The sequence below is a fragment of the Mytilus galloprovincialis genome, chromosome 5 (assembly GCF_965363235.1).
Source record: "Mytilus galloprovincialis chromosome 5, xbMytGall1.hap1.1, whole genome shotgun sequence".
Taxonomy (NCBI): Eukaryota; Metazoa; Mollusca; class Bivalvia; order Mytilida; family Mytilidae; genus Mytilus; species Mytilus galloprovincialis.
This window is the reverse complement of record NC_134842.1, coordinates 21601922-21617994: the sequence shown is the minus strand read 5'-3', so window position 1 is coordinate 21617994 and position 16073 is coordinate 21601922. Positions and strand designations below refer to the sequence as shown.

General features: G+C 31.8%; 1 protein-coding gene across 1 annotated transcript; it reads left to right on the top strand.

Moving 5' to 3' along the window:
* Positions 1 to 1821: 1821 nt before the first annotated feature.
* On the top strand, positions 1822 to 15854 carry LOC143075390 (microfibril-associated glycoprotein 4-like). The gene is made up of 5 exons (XM_076250782.1): positions 1822 to 2486; positions 4527 to 4675; positions 6247 to 6343; positions 7856 to 8020; positions 15546 to 15854. Exons 1-5 carry the CDS (start codon positions 1934 to 1936, stop codon positions 15803 to 15805), a joined length of 1224 nt encoding a protein of 407 aa, XP_076106897.1. The 5' UTR covers positions 1822 to 1933; the 3' UTR covers positions 15806 to 15854.
* The last annotated feature ends 219 nt before the right edge of the window (positions 15855 to 16073 follow it).

The following is a 16073-nucleotide window of genomic DNA, read 5'->3' as shown; positions in this document are numbered from 1 at the left end:
TTGTTTGATTGATTTCCCTTTGATGTGTACCACATAATCCGTTTCAAACATAAATTAGCATTCGAGTATCATTAAAATATTAATTAAAAAAGGAAAACGTTAATTCACATCATAAACTGTATCAAATAATTTCATCTTCCTGTTCAAAATTCAAAAGTTTAAACGACACATGAGATGCCTAGTATCTATGTAAAAGGAAATAGTCTATTGAAATTACAGCTGGCTTTAATAAAAGTACGTACAAAGAAAAACTTGACATACTTACAAAACTTGAGGTTTGAGAATAAATATAAGTATAAGACGTAGATATTGTCAAAGCTAGGATATCAGTCACTTGGACTACATTTAATTTTACCAAGGGGAAATAAAAATGTTTAAAACATTGAGTAATGTATTCAGATTGTTTGCGCTGGTATCAACGGCCACATTGAATTCTAGTGATCAGCATGTAGAGGTTCGGTTACTTGATAATCAAAATGCTCCTTTATTAGCTACCCTGGACATGTCGAATGCAAACGAACGTGTGAAGCAGTTTGTAAGTGACACAATTGAAGAAAAAATGAAAACCATAAAGGAGTCTGTGCAATCCAAGTTATTTGTTGATGATGCAATTGAAGCAAAAATGAAAAACATAGAAGAAACTGTGAAATCTAAGCAATTTGTAAGTGATGCACTTGATACAAAAATGAAAGTTGTGGAAGTAAATTTAAAATCACAAATTGCTAATTTTGAACAGAACTTGACTGATCAGTTAACCAATTATATTTATGAAATGGTCGGCAAGTTATATGAAGAAAACGGTAAGAAATATACATTTATTGTCAAGGTGTTTGTCCTCAAGCATTTTATTACATATTTTTGTCAAAAAAAACCTCCTAATTGATGCACATTATGAAATTAAATGTGGGGTATATATCAGTGCAAAGGCAACCCAACAACAAACATTTAACAACAGTCATCTAAATGGTCGTATAAGTTCTCACAATGAAGCTAGGCGACCAATATTTTTAAATGGGTAAGATGAAATCAACCCTTTGTTAATTCTATTGACGCCATGACGAGTTGGTTGACCTTTTTGGAATATCCGTTTCACAGATGACAACGGATATGTACCAATTGTCGTCATTACAATCTCGTCCCCTTTTCTTTAAACGTAACCTAAGATACCATCATCGGGTCTCTGGTAACTTGTATAACACGACGGATGACACATTTTAACAGGATCTACTAACGCTTCCGGAACACCTGAGATAATCCGTAGTTTTTCTGTTCAAGCCATGGCGTTGTTAGTTATTTTCTCGACTTATAAGTTTGAATTTCCCTTTGGTATCTTTCGCCTCTCTTCAACATAGGGTACTGAAATTTTATTGTAATCACTCTGTTGGATCTTCTTGTAAATGAAATGATTACACAAAACGTATTTATTATTTAAACATAACATAACAAGAGTTGATATTTATTTGATTGACTTTCGACTCCAAGCATCTGTCAGAAACTACTGGCTATATCCATTTTTTTTTGGAAATACTAATTGACCAAAATCTTAGATTTTTGTTTCATAACTGAATTGAGTGATAATAAGGCTACTATTGTATGCAGGAAGCGAGTTGTGGGCTCGTACAAGGGCCGATTCTCTACTTTTTAATTGCAAGGGGTCACCTACTTTAATTCTTAAGGTGCAAGGAGCTTGGCATTATCCCTTCATGATGATAACATTTGTGCCGAAATTTTGAAAGGAATGTTTGATCTGGAAAAGTAAACATTATATTACAAAAAAGACAACTGGTTGTAGTTATCTATGAAACAAAAACAAAGTACTTGACATACTTACAAAACGTGAGATTTTAGAATAAACATAATTATAAGAAGTAGATATTTCAATGCTAGGATAAGTCACATGTGACACTTGTAACTTCACGGAGGAGAAGTAACAATGTTTAAAATTTGGATACATGGATTCTTATTGTTTGTGCTAGCATCAACGACTACATCAAACTCTAGTGAGGACGTAGAGGTTCGGTTACTTGACAATCAAAATGCTCCTTTAGTGGCCACTCTTGACATGTCAAAAGCAGACGAACGTATTAAGAAATTTGTTAGTCATGCAATTGAAGCAAAAATTAAAAGCATAGAAGAAACAGTAAAATCTAAGAAACTTGTAAGTGATGCACTGGAAGTTAGAATGAGAAATATAGAGGAGACTGTGAAATCTAAGCAGTTTGTGAGTGATGCAATTGAAGTAAGAATGAAAAATATAGAAGAAACAGTTAAATCTAAGCAGTTTCTTAATGATGATATTGAAGCAAAAATGAAAAATATAGAGGATACTGTGCAATCTATGCAATTTGTAAGTGACTCACTCGATACAAAAATAAAAGATCTGGAAGTTAATTTGAAATCACAAATTGCTAATTTTGAAAGGAACTTGACATATCAGTTAACTGATAACATTAATGAAACGGTCTGCAAGAAAGCAGAAGAAAACGGTAAGACATGTACATCTATTTTCAAAATGTTTCTCTTTACGCATTTTATTGATATATGTTGTGTCGATTAAAGGTCACAATTTATTCACATACACCAATCACTCACAAGTATACCCGTACCAATCCTCGGACACAATTATATTTTTAGTTATAAGTGATACTCGCACAGTTCGTCCAATGCAAAATCAAAGAAATTATTATAAAACAAATAAATATTTCATCAAACAAATATAATATGATGTGAATGATCATAATTACAATAATTTTAATCTGTAAACATTATATGAGGTGCATCATGTCAGTATATGATTAAAATTTTGAAAAATTTATAATTAATTCTAATTATAGGATTAATTCTAATTATAGAATTAGGGGAGAATATTGGATACAAAATTTAAAGTCGCCTATGCAAGTTTTTTTCTCTCGATATGTTCGGTTAAAGAAAACAAATAGGTGCAGAACGCACAGAAAACAAATCATTTGGAAATGCAAAATTTCTTTAATTATCATGACAGTTTCATAAATTCTATGCGGTGTAAATGTTGGTATGTATGTGTGTATGACCGACAATTGCCCATCTATATTTAATTGACAATGATGGTTTCAAAATGAAGAAAGTGAGTTAATATAAGACTAGAAAAACTACCATTTAGAATTGTCACATGTTATTTCTGCATCTTTGGATATTAATTAACTTAACCCTAAACATGTCTCATAAATTACCTATCAAACTGTACATTAAGCATTCAGATGATTGATGGTTTTTGCTTGCTTAATTTACATTGAAAAAATATTCATGCGTTTTTTTAATTGATAACGAATTATCAATTTAATATAATACAGATAGATAGTGTTACTATGGATAGGAAAGCAATTAGGACAGCCAATGCAAAATTCTTGTAAATTGGAAACATTGATTAGAACAAAGAATATGCATGACAAACGTTTTGTTTGCTAATACATGTACATGAAAATTTTTAACTACTTTAACATGTTTATCTAATTTTCACTTTCAATATCTTATCCTTCGTTTTATAATCCACGTAGAACCATAAATCAGTTACATTGAGGTACTTTCAAGTTTATTTTCCATATTTAGGCTTTCCAAGCCGGATCGTAACGTTACATCGAAAAGAAACACACACATTATATATATATATGAAAATACAAATAGAAAGCAAAACCAACGAATTCAAGTATATTAGGGATTTTGCAGTTGTAATAGTGATGGAATGTTTTTAATCACATTGGAAGATGTAGAAAAATTTTACTTAATCATGAAAAGAAATTTCGAGGTAGATACAAACAGTTTGTTTTAAGAAAACATAAATTAAAAGTTAGAAAAATATATTCTGATTGCAATAAAATAATAACGATCTACTACCTTTAGACATAAAAGCACCAATCAATTGCACAATGAAATAGAAACATGTCGTAATGCAAAAGTAATCATATTTACTATGTACACTCTGGTTTATAAAACTGTAATTTGTAATGAGTTGTGTTGTTATGAACAGCTTTAATTTTTCAACTTAACGTCAGCTGATAACATAAGATATAAATAGCTGTGTCCTCTAAACATAAGTATAGGGTTGTTACGAACTGTATTATCATTGACTTGGTTAATTTTACTACCTACGATAAAGAAGCATGTGAGCATAATGCAAATGTTAAAATTATTTATTATGTTTTTAAACTTCATATAAATAGTTGTGTCCTCTAAAACATATAAGTATAGGTCTGATAATAAATGTGTTATGATAGACTTTGTTAATGATAATTTCTTGAATTACATTCGGATTAATTGTATTGTAAGTGTCTTTGATATTCCGAACTCTGATACCCGAGATTGTTCTTGTTAAACATTTCTGAAGGGTACGATCGTTTCGCGACAATATTGACCGTAATGACAATTTTAACACTCAACATTTGTATATACACATTTTTTTTTATCAATATGAACTGTGATGCATGTAGATAGTTGATATTTTTCGAAAATGGAAAAAACAACTTAAATGAAATTATTGCTTTTATTCCCAGAAAAAACAGAAGAGCCTAATCAACGTCCAATTGATTGCAAAGATGTCAAATTGCATAAAGGAAACGGAGTTTATAAGATATATCCTGATCCTTTAGAACCAGGATTTGATGTCTATTGTGACTTTGAAACTGACAATGGTGGATGGACGGTAATTAATTTTATTGAGAGTTCATTCAATTTGATACCAAATATATATTAAGTTAAATGATGATGATACCTTGGTGTTATACATTCAGTGTCAATGAGAATATATGAGTTTGATATAATTATGAAAGATGACCCCGGTTTGAGTCATTTTCTAAAGCGGTCATGCAGTTTTTATACCTATTCGTAGTTCAATTTAGCCTTGGTTCAATGCATGTCGTAGTTAAACATGGCATTTGCATATGTTTGATCTAAGATAAAAAGCGAGAATTGTTTTGTGATAAAATACTTAATAAGAATATGACGGCTTCAAAGTCTATTTCGTCACCCCTAGCGCAAAGTCTATTTTTCAAATCCGCTACTAACCTATCATTAACAATGCACTTACATTAGTTGTTTTCCTTAACTTAGGATGAAATGAATTTGCATTGACAATGTAGAGCTAACGAGAAAGAGCAAATTTGTCAATGCGTAATGTTTGTAATCTTCAATTTTTTTTTAAATTACATTTGGAAACGTTTAATATCGGTATTTTTTTATACATTAAATATGATTAAAATGCCTATATATCATGTGCAACTTATCATGCTTTGCATGGACAGCGGCCAATTTTGTCTGCTTTAAACCTGTCTGACAACTGTCCTGATAGTTTAAAATTCTGCACTAGTCGCATTGACTTATGAATGCAGATGATGTCATTGTATTGTCAAATTCCGCTGAGTGCCTTCAAAAGGGGTTAAATGCATTGGAATCATATTGTGATTACTGGTGCTCAAATGTTATCTTAAACAAAAATAAAGTTTTAATTTTTGATAAAAGTAGACGTCACATAAAAGAACCATTCTTTTTTAAGAATGAATGAATTGAAACTGTTTTCAAATATAAATACCTTGGAGTTATATGATAGTCAAGTGGCATGTTCAATTATGCAAAAGAGATATATTTAATAAATCTTTAAAAGCTTCAAATGAACTTAATAGATATTTTTCTGGCTCATCTGCTAGTACTAAAACAAACTTACCTCTGTTAAACCATGCCTATAATTCTATCATTTTGTATGGCTCAGAGATATGGTGAATATTCAAAACTGACTTTGCATCTTGCAAAAACAGATGCTACAAATAAACTTGAAAAAACATACCAGAATAATGTTGCTTATAACATTTGTATAAAATGAACTTAAAGTTATGTAATCATATCAAAGTACACATGTTGCTGTACAATCAGGGTTATGAAGATTATCTATATATCTATGATAACCTATTCGCAAAGATTGCTTCATTTTTACTCATAATTTTTGAAAGAAGCCTGTATATGTATCCAGAATATGCTGGAAGATAGCACTATGACATGGTATTCCTGTATTGAATTCATACTAAAAAAAAATTGAATCGAAAGACACAAATTGTATTGATTATTCAATTGATAGATTAAAACAATTTATTATGAAAGATTTAAAGACATTGATTTTGATTGTGTAAGCATGGTACAATGGTACAGATAATGGTACTGGAAAGCTGATACATATTTTTTCAAAGTCTATTCTACTGTTTTCATAATAATTGTTTGTTTCAGGTGTTTCAGAGAAGATTAAACGGACAGACAGATTTTTACAGAGGATGGGAAGCTTATAAAATTGGATTTGGAGATTTAGAGGCGGAGTTTTGGTTAGGTAGATATGTTTGAAATTTGTAAATACTAAGTATGACTTACTATAATTGATTTTCAAAATAAAGAAAGCAGTCTCACGTAGAAACGAATGGATTGATTTAAAATAATTAATCTGTTGTTCAGTTACGATCAATGCTTTATGGACGTACGAAAAAGAGATATTAGAACATTTAGCTTATTTGACTAAATCAAGTAAAAAAGAATTCGTTTAAAAAATTATTATGCTTGTATTCCCTTTTCATTTATATCAATGATTAGTTTAGTACATATTTATAAATATTTGTTAATTTATGAGTAAATATTTACAAGCATATTAATGCCAACAATTATTGATACAGATAATTCATATGAATAATCAATAATATGTTATAAACCATTCATTGACATGGTTAATGTAATAAAACATCGTTCGATTACTATTGTACATCTTCGCTAGCCAAGGGTTACGATACAATTCTCTCCTCTCTACACTTTGCTGATTAAGAAAGAACTTCGGAGACACAAGATAATGATTTGCATTGGTTGCAGTCGTATCTAGCTGCATACAACCAAAGAGCACATACAACATAAACACGTTTTAATGTAGAAAATGTAGGTAAAAAGTAAAATCACAAAAAAAAGTAAAATCACAAAAATACTGAAACAATTGACACGTGCTGATTGTGCAACAAGTCTTTACACCACAAAACATACAACGATATTTAGTGACACTCTAAATGTTCTTAATCAACTAATAGAAGTTCCTGTGTATGATTCTTGCACCAATGTTAAAATGTCACCGTATATGTTCGTTTCGGAATGGACGTGACTTTAATCAACCGATAGATGACACAACATTGTTATCACAAATGTTGGCCTAATTTGCCAAAGATGGAGAGGGGATGGATCGTAAGCCTTGGCTATTGTAGATGACTATTGCAATAATTATCAATTTCAATTTCAACAAATGCGAGTCGAACATTCAAAAGTTATCCCAGTTTTGTGTTCTTTTTCTGTAACTTGTTTAACAAACAGATAAAAAGACAAATTACAAAGTTCTTTACTGGTTTTAGACTACGAAATAATAACTGAAGAGAAATATGGCCGGAGAGAAATTTGATCCATCACTGTTTCTTAATGTTAGTGAAAACAAGTCTTTTAATCAGCGAGTTTCAGATAATCATGATAATCGAAAAGGGTAACAAGCTTATGTTAAAGTTCCGTAAAACAGAACGTTGTTGACGTCTTAAATGTTTCCATCAAAGACTCAACTTAAATTATGACAACGCTGACGCAGACAACAGCATGTATGATAGCTAGTTCTTTAATGCTTTCGTCGTGGGTAAGACAATAACGCACTGTTGAATATCTGATAACGCAATATCCAAAGCATTTATTTAACTAACAATCTGATTCAAATAACATGCAAACAAATGCTTATCTCTATACTAAAATAAGGCAAGTAATTTACTTCATGTAATACATTAAATATGTTTCGAGAAAATCTATTAATCTTATCTGGAAATCTTATTAGGTAACCAACGGATACATACATTGACTGCAGCTGGAAAAAGCGAATTAAGAGTAGATATGTCCGACTTTGATGGTAACCGGGCTTACGCAAAATATTCAACGTTCGCTGTTGGTGATGCGGTAACTAACTATAAACTAACTGTTGCTGGCTACAGTGGTAATGCTGGTGAGTTATAATCTATATAAACAGAAAAAAAAACATGGCTACAAAAGAAAAAGACAGACAAATAATAGACCACATTACACACCATACAAAACTAACTATAAATCATGGTATGGAAATATACAAAAAAGGGAACCACAAAGATAACTTATGGCAGAGAATTCATTTACGGTTTAAAGTTTCTGATTCCAGAGTATAATTCATTGTGTTTGACATTTCTTTGCGTATCAAGTGCATTAACATTTGTAAAATATACTATGCATGCGTAAAATAACATTTTAGAAAGTGGTCAATTCCATCAAGATTACTACTGGAGTTTCGTAAATTATTACTCGCTGAAATAGAAATTAATCTTAAATTTTTATTGCAGCGATTAGTGATCTATTACTAATATTAGACTTTTTACTTTATGAACATAATAAATGATTTCATACTACCAATCTGGCCTCACCATGAGCATGTTAAATAAGAAACATTCAGACAAATAATGCCTTTTTGGTAACTAAGTTCAGGTTTGGCCAGTGATTTTTAATAATAAACCAGGACATTGCTGTAAGTGCGAATGTCCTGTTTATTCAAATACTGAGATGTTCTAGGGTAGAACAGCTTGAGTGGACAAATGTTTATTAGATTTTAAACATGAATTCACAGGGAAGGTTCTCCAGAAAAATGGAATGATTTCATATTTGGTCTGTTGCTTGATGTTTATAATTTTATTTTGTTGCGTGTAATGAATTGTACATACGTGCCATACAGCAACGTCCTGTTTGTCGATAGTTTGAAATTATACAATAGATATAGAAAGATGTGATATGAGTGCCAATGAGTGCCAATGAGACAACTCTCTATCCAAGTCACAATTATAAAAGTAAACTATTATCGGTCAAGGTACGGTCTGCTTTTACACAGAAACTTTCTGTTAAACTTTTCCTGGCTTCCATGGATAGGAATAGGTTTATATTTGGACTGATCCTTGATATGTTTTAGTTGTTAGCAATATAACCGTCTGCCGTTCATCAATTTCTTGTTTGATGATATGTTGATATTTTACACTTCTCATTGTAGACGGAATTGTTTTCTTGACATCTATGAATATAGTTGATTTTATGTTTGTTCTGACGATTGATGTTTTAGGTTTTCATGGTTGTATAAATGTTTACAACCGCCCCGAATCCACTTCCTATGTGTCGATAGTTAGATTTTTCAATTACAAACACGTTTTGCATGATCTCAATATTGACGACTTCAAGTCTAAACCTCCCGATTGCACTTGTGCTAGTTCCCAATTCACATAGAATCCGGCTGGCTACGTTCTTATCGGTGACCTCAATATTGTAAATAACACTTCTCTTCCAAATGTGTTATCGAAAGGTCCGAAATATCGTGAGCCTAAATCCATGAATTGGAAATACAACCTTAAAACTTTGATGGATTCAGTCGAGGATTATGTCAGGCAATGGGTTAAGCGCGAGAGGGAAGACGTAGACACTCTTTCCGAATGGATCAAGGCGGTGAGGTCGTTGATACAAATCAGAATTAGGAAACTGAATGGGTCTATCAATGCCCATGCTACGTCAATCTTTAAAGACCCAAATGTTGCAAAACACTTATCTTAACCTTATGACAAATATGTTGTTGTCCCCGCAGATAAAGCCCTAAACAACATCGTTTTTGTGTGTAAAACTCACTACATTAACTGCTTGATAAACGAATTAGGTATTGACAATTCACTTGGAAACTCAACATATAACTTCACGACACTTACCAAAGAGGAAATCCTGGATAGTCATAGGTCTGTCTAATACTAACAATGACCACTGTCCTTTCCTCGATCTTGATATCTATATCACTAACGGAAAGCTGAATACTAAAATTCATGATAAAAGAGATGATTTTTCATTTCCTATCGTTAATTATCCATTTTTAGATGTTGACGTTCCCTTGTCACCATCTTACAGTGTTTATATATCTCAACTTGTACGATTCGCTCGTGTATGTAACATTTTTTTAGATTTTAACGAGAGAAATGTATGTATTACTGAAAAATTATTACACCAGGGTTTTCGATATCACAAACTAGTCAAAACATTTACTAAATTTTCTCATCGGTATAAGGACATCATTCGTAAATATAGCTCAACATGCAGATTTCTTATACGTTAAGGTATTTCACATCCATTTTTTTTTTATGGAAATATGCTTTATAAAGCACAAAGGTGTCAGTATTCACCTCAAAAAGTAACAAAATCTTTGAATAGACTTATTAAGAAGGAATATAGTTACGATACTGTTGTCAGGTCATTAAAGATTGCACATTTTGGCGTTAATATTGATTCTCTTATAGGGTCTTTGCATCGGAACTAAACACATTTATTCAAAAACCAGGTGTTGGCATGACACGGGTTATGTTCTTCTCATATATGTTATGATGGTATGATACTAAACCCCTAACGGGAAGGATTGTGCCTGATGTTCATATGATGAAATCATAATCTTTCAGTCAGTTTAATTGAAGTCTGGAGCTGGCATGTAAGTTAACTGCTAGTAGTCTGTTGTTATTTATGTATTATTGTCATTTTGTTTATTTTCTTTGGTTACATCTTCTGATATCAGACTCGGACTTCTCTTGAACTGAATTTTTATGTGCGTATTGTTATGCGTTTACTTTTCTACATTGGCTAGAGGTATAGGGGGAGGGTTGAGAACTCACAAACATGTTTAACCCCGCCGCATTTTTGCGCCTGTCCCAAGTCAGGAGCCTCTGGCCTTTGTTTGTTTTGTATTATTTTAATTTTAGTTTCTTGTGTACAATTTGGAAATTAGTATGGCGTTCATTATCACTGAACTAGTATATATTTGTTTAGGGGCCAACTGAAGGATGCCTCCGGGTGCGGGAATTTCTCGCTACACCTGTTGGTGACCTTCTGCTGTTTTTTTCTATGGTCGGGTTGTTGTCTCTTTGGCACATTCCCCATTTCCATTCTCAATTTTATGTTCCTTTGGAATTTCAACCAAAGATGAAGAACTGGATCTTCCATCACTGTATTGGATACCTAAACTACATAAGTGTCCTTACAAACAACGGTATATTGCTGGGTCTTCCAATTGCTCCACGAAACCTCTTTCTAAATTATTAACATCTATTTTATCAGCAATCAAAGGCGGGCTTCAAAGTAATTGTGAAACTGCCTATTCTAGAGGTGGCGTGAATCAGATGTGGATACTTAAACATTCCAAAGATCTTTTAGAGTACATACAATCTAACTCACTTTCATCTTGCAATAGTATTAAATCATTTGACTATTCTACACTTTACACAAGTATTCCACATTCCAAACTAAAAGACAAATTGAAAGAGTTGGTATTGCTTTGTTTCATAAAAAGAGAATGGCCAACGTAGATACAAGTATCTTGTCTCAGGGAGGGATACATCCTACTTTGTAAAGGATCACTCTGATTCAAACAAAAAATTCTCTAAAACTGACATTATCAAGATGCTTGATTTTTTTATTCATTCATTCATATCTTTATTTCCTCTTTATAGAGGTAACATGAATTAAATTATCATGAACAATAAATTAATACATTAATAATAGAAAATAGAATAATTAAAAACCATTTATAAAAAAGGTCTTTCCACCAAAAATCATGTATTTTGATATGAAAGTAGTAAAATTCGGTTTAAAATGTAATTTCCAGCGTCAAATGATAGCTTAATGAACGCTGATTTCAAAAATATATGGTTACTATGAAATATTTTTTTTAAATAAGCGAGATCATTTTTAACTTCCGGTTTGAAAAATGTTTCTTCTGGTATTATTTGAAAGTTTACTTGACACTGATTCCAAAAATATCTCGTTTGATATACTTTTATATTAATAAAGTACAAAACATAGCTACTTCCGGTTTACACAAGGCCATTTCCGGTCAGCTTTTCAAAGGTTAAATGGCTTGAAACCTTATGCAAAAAGTCCCATTGTTTATCATGTATACATATGAGGTAAAAGCAAATGTCAAAATCTAGAACGTCAATTTAACCTATGACCTTGAGCTCAATTTCAAGGTCATCAACCAAGGACCTCAAATCAAAAGACCCTAGGTCTTAATTATATTTGGTTCATGAGTTATATCACCATATGCATATTTTTAAATAAAAGAGGGGAGAAAACTCTAATTTGAAGTAAGCGTACCCTTTAAACCAATATGTATGTGTTACGACATGTTGCAACTAACAATTAAGTAAAAATATGTTGTCGATGTCTTATATTGTGTTTGAAAAGAGGTCAATATAAGCCAAAATCCAAATTTAGAAATGACCTTGACCTTTGACCTTGACCCTATTTTCTATTTTTTGACCAAGGACCTCAAATCAAAACAACCTAGGTCTTTATCACTTATGGTTTACCAATTACAATTACATTTTACTTATTTTAAATACGGAAGGGGAAATAACTCTCATATGGAGTTTCCAGACCGCTTCGGTCAAAATTATTTTTAAGATCCTGAGGACATAATAAGCATATTGGTGTAATCATTTTGTCGTAATCTTTAACGGTTGCGAAGGTGATTTGTACACATGAAAAACAGTGTTTGGGGAGATAACTCTTACAATAAAAAATGTTCGGCTTAGAAGGGTCAGTTTCAAAAGTGTTATAACTGTTCGATATCATACGCTAAAATTCTAAGCGACATCTTGCGAAACAAAAAAAGCACCATCTTCTTATATCTCCATCAAAAGTCATCAAATCAATAGATGTTCCTTGTAAAAAGTAGACGTTGTTGATACATAGATTTCCGTCATATTGATGTAAAATTACAATCAGGTCATCGATTTTGTTTTTACGGTTAACTTATTCAAAGTTGTGTTGAAAGAAAAAAATTAGAAACGTCGAAATAAGTGTAACGTTCTCGTGTTGTAAGCCGAAAATAGCTGGTTTAAATACATCGTTTTGGTACGTTTTTACAGTACCTACTATTTTATCAGATTGGCTAATACACCAACAGCGGGTGACCATAAGATATCATAACAGCAGATTGTGTGTCGACGGACATGGAATTTTGGATTTGATTATTTTAAGACAAATTGACGAACGATTTTCGCAGATTTATATGCTCTCGATACACATGTTGAACCTATTTTGAAACGATTCAATCAGGAAGGAGAAATGTCATGAAACAACTTTAGATCAGTATATTTACAGGCATTACTTTATTATTGATTTTCTCGAGTTTTCTATAACACTAGCGAATTTTCTATTGAACTCATTCACTAGATATCTAACCGACCCGCTGTTACTCAAATTTTAAGATTTAAAAAGCAATAATTGAATGAGTCAACAAAAAAGTAATGCCTGATAGCCATTTTTAATCAATGTTATTATAAGATATGGTTAATATATTTGTATCACCTGAATTTCATTAGTCATTTCAGAAATTAAAATAATTGATTGGAATGGCAACCAAATAGGTTTAAATGAAAATCGATATCCGTTATCGGAATTCCATTTGGAAGTAACTGTGCACCACTTATTGCGGACCTGTTTTTGTATTGCCAAGAGTTACAATTGATTATAAAATCAGCAAAGACCCATCCAAACAATATCTGATACACAAATTTAATAATACTTTTAGATATTTGGATGATATTTTGGATCTCAATAATGACGACTTCAGTATGTATACTAAAGAAATTTCTCCTGTTGAACTTACTTTAAATAAAGCTAATACTAACAATGACCACTGCCCTGTCCTTGACCTTATTATCTTTATATCACAAACGGAAAGCTTGATACTAAAATTTATGATAAAAGAGATGATTTTTCATTTCCTATAGTTAATTATCCATTTTTAGATGGTGAAATTCCCTTGTCACCGTCTAACGGTGTTTATTTATCTCAACTTGTACGATTCGCTCCTGTATGTAACAATGATTTAGATTTTAACGAGAGAAATTTATGTATTACTGAAAATTATTACACCAGGATTTTCGATATCACAAACTAAAACATTTACTAAATTTCATCATCGGTATAAGGACATCATTCGTAAATATAGCTCAACATGCAGACCTCTTATACGTTCAGGTATTTCACATCCAATTTTTTATGGAAATATTCTTTACAAAGCAGAAAATTGTCAGAATTCACCTCAGAAGCTAACAAAACCTTTAAATATATACTTATTAAGAAGGAATTAAGTTACGATACTGTTGTCCGGTCATTAAAGATTGCATATTTTGATTCACTTATAGGGTCTTTGCATCTAAACTAAACACATTTATTTAAAAACCAGTTGTTGGCATGAAACGGGTTGTGTTCTTCTCATATATGTTCTGATGGTATAATACTAAACCCCTAACAGGAAGGATTGTGCCTGATATTGATATGATGAAGACATAATCTTTCAATCAGTTTAATTGAAGTCTAGAGCTGGCATGTCATTTAACTGCTGTTATTTATGTATTATTGTAGTTTTGTTTATTTTCTTTGGTTACACCTTCTGACATCAGACTCGGAATTCTCTTGAACTGAATTGTTATGTGCGTATTGTTATTTATGCGTTAACTTTTCTACATTGGCTAGAGGTATAGGAGAAGGGTTGAGATCTAATAAACATTTTTAACCCTGCCGCATTTTTGCGCCTGTCCTACGTCGGCAGGCTCTGTCCTTTGTTAGTCTTGTATTATTTTTACTTTTAGTTTCTTGTGTACAATGTAGAGTTAAGAATGGCGTTCATTATCACTGAACTAGTATATATATTTGTTTAGGGGCCAGCTGAAGGACGCCTCCGGGTGCGGAAATTTCTCGCTGCATTGAAGACCTGTTGGTGACCTTCTGCTGTTGTCTGCTCTATGGTCGGGTTGTTGTCTCTTTGACAAATTCCCCATTTCCATTATCAATTTTATTTTGATTTATTTTTATTCTAGTGGTAAATATAAACTCATCATAGATACCAGGATTAAAATTTTATATTTACGCCAAACGCGCGTTTCGTCTACTTAAGACTCAAAAGTGATGCTCGAATCCCAAAATGTGTAAAAGGCCAAATAAAGTATGAAGTTTTGTTAACAGTTAATTTATATTTAAAACATATCAATGATAACTCTAGTCAACACAGAAGTCTATTGGACTTGTGATACCCTCGGGGAAATAAATCTCCACCAGCAGTGGCATCGACAAATATGTTTTTCAGTCACTATTAACAGAAAAATATGAGTTAAAACATTAATATCACCTTATCTAATAACATATAAAAAAAAATCTGTATCCTTGATTACACTCCTTACGAAGGGGAATGCGATTGATTAAATAATTAATCAGTAATTAATGTCCATCGGTAAAAAAATAATGTATGTTTGTTCACGACAGTCACATGGTTCTTATGTCATAAAATATATTAACTAATCTTATATTGAAAAGTCTATCATGTTTTGCGATTTCAAAACATTAATCTAAGAAAAGATTTATAGCTTTATCTGACACTGTTATACTAATGTTTTTGTAATGTCTGGTTTTTATACTTATAACAGAAGACAGCCTTAATTACCATAATGGTCAAGCGTTTACTACCAAAGACAGGGACAACGATCCATGGACAAACGTTCAATACAAAAACAATTGTGGAATATACAGACATGGTGCATGGTGGTATAAAACATGTGCATATTCCAATCTGAATGGGTTATATATTGGAGGAGGACAGACCAGATATACCGGAGTATTGTGGTATAATTGGAAGAAAAACCTATATTCAATGAAATCTTCTTCAATGATGATGAGGAGACTGTAAAAGCATGTCAATTAATATAACTGCTATAATAAAACAAATTCTTTTAAAATATTTCGTTTTGCATTGTATAATTTTTTTTACTTAGCAGGATATCATTGCACGTTTTTTGCATTTTGAATATGAATTTGTCTATTTTGCCGATCTTAATTTTAGTATCTAACTTGCTGTGGAAGTTCACAATCGTCTCGCTCATGTAATATCTAACAATGTCCTTTAGCAATACATCAGTTTAAAGAAAGCTTGCATTTTATATCACTCGACTAGCTAT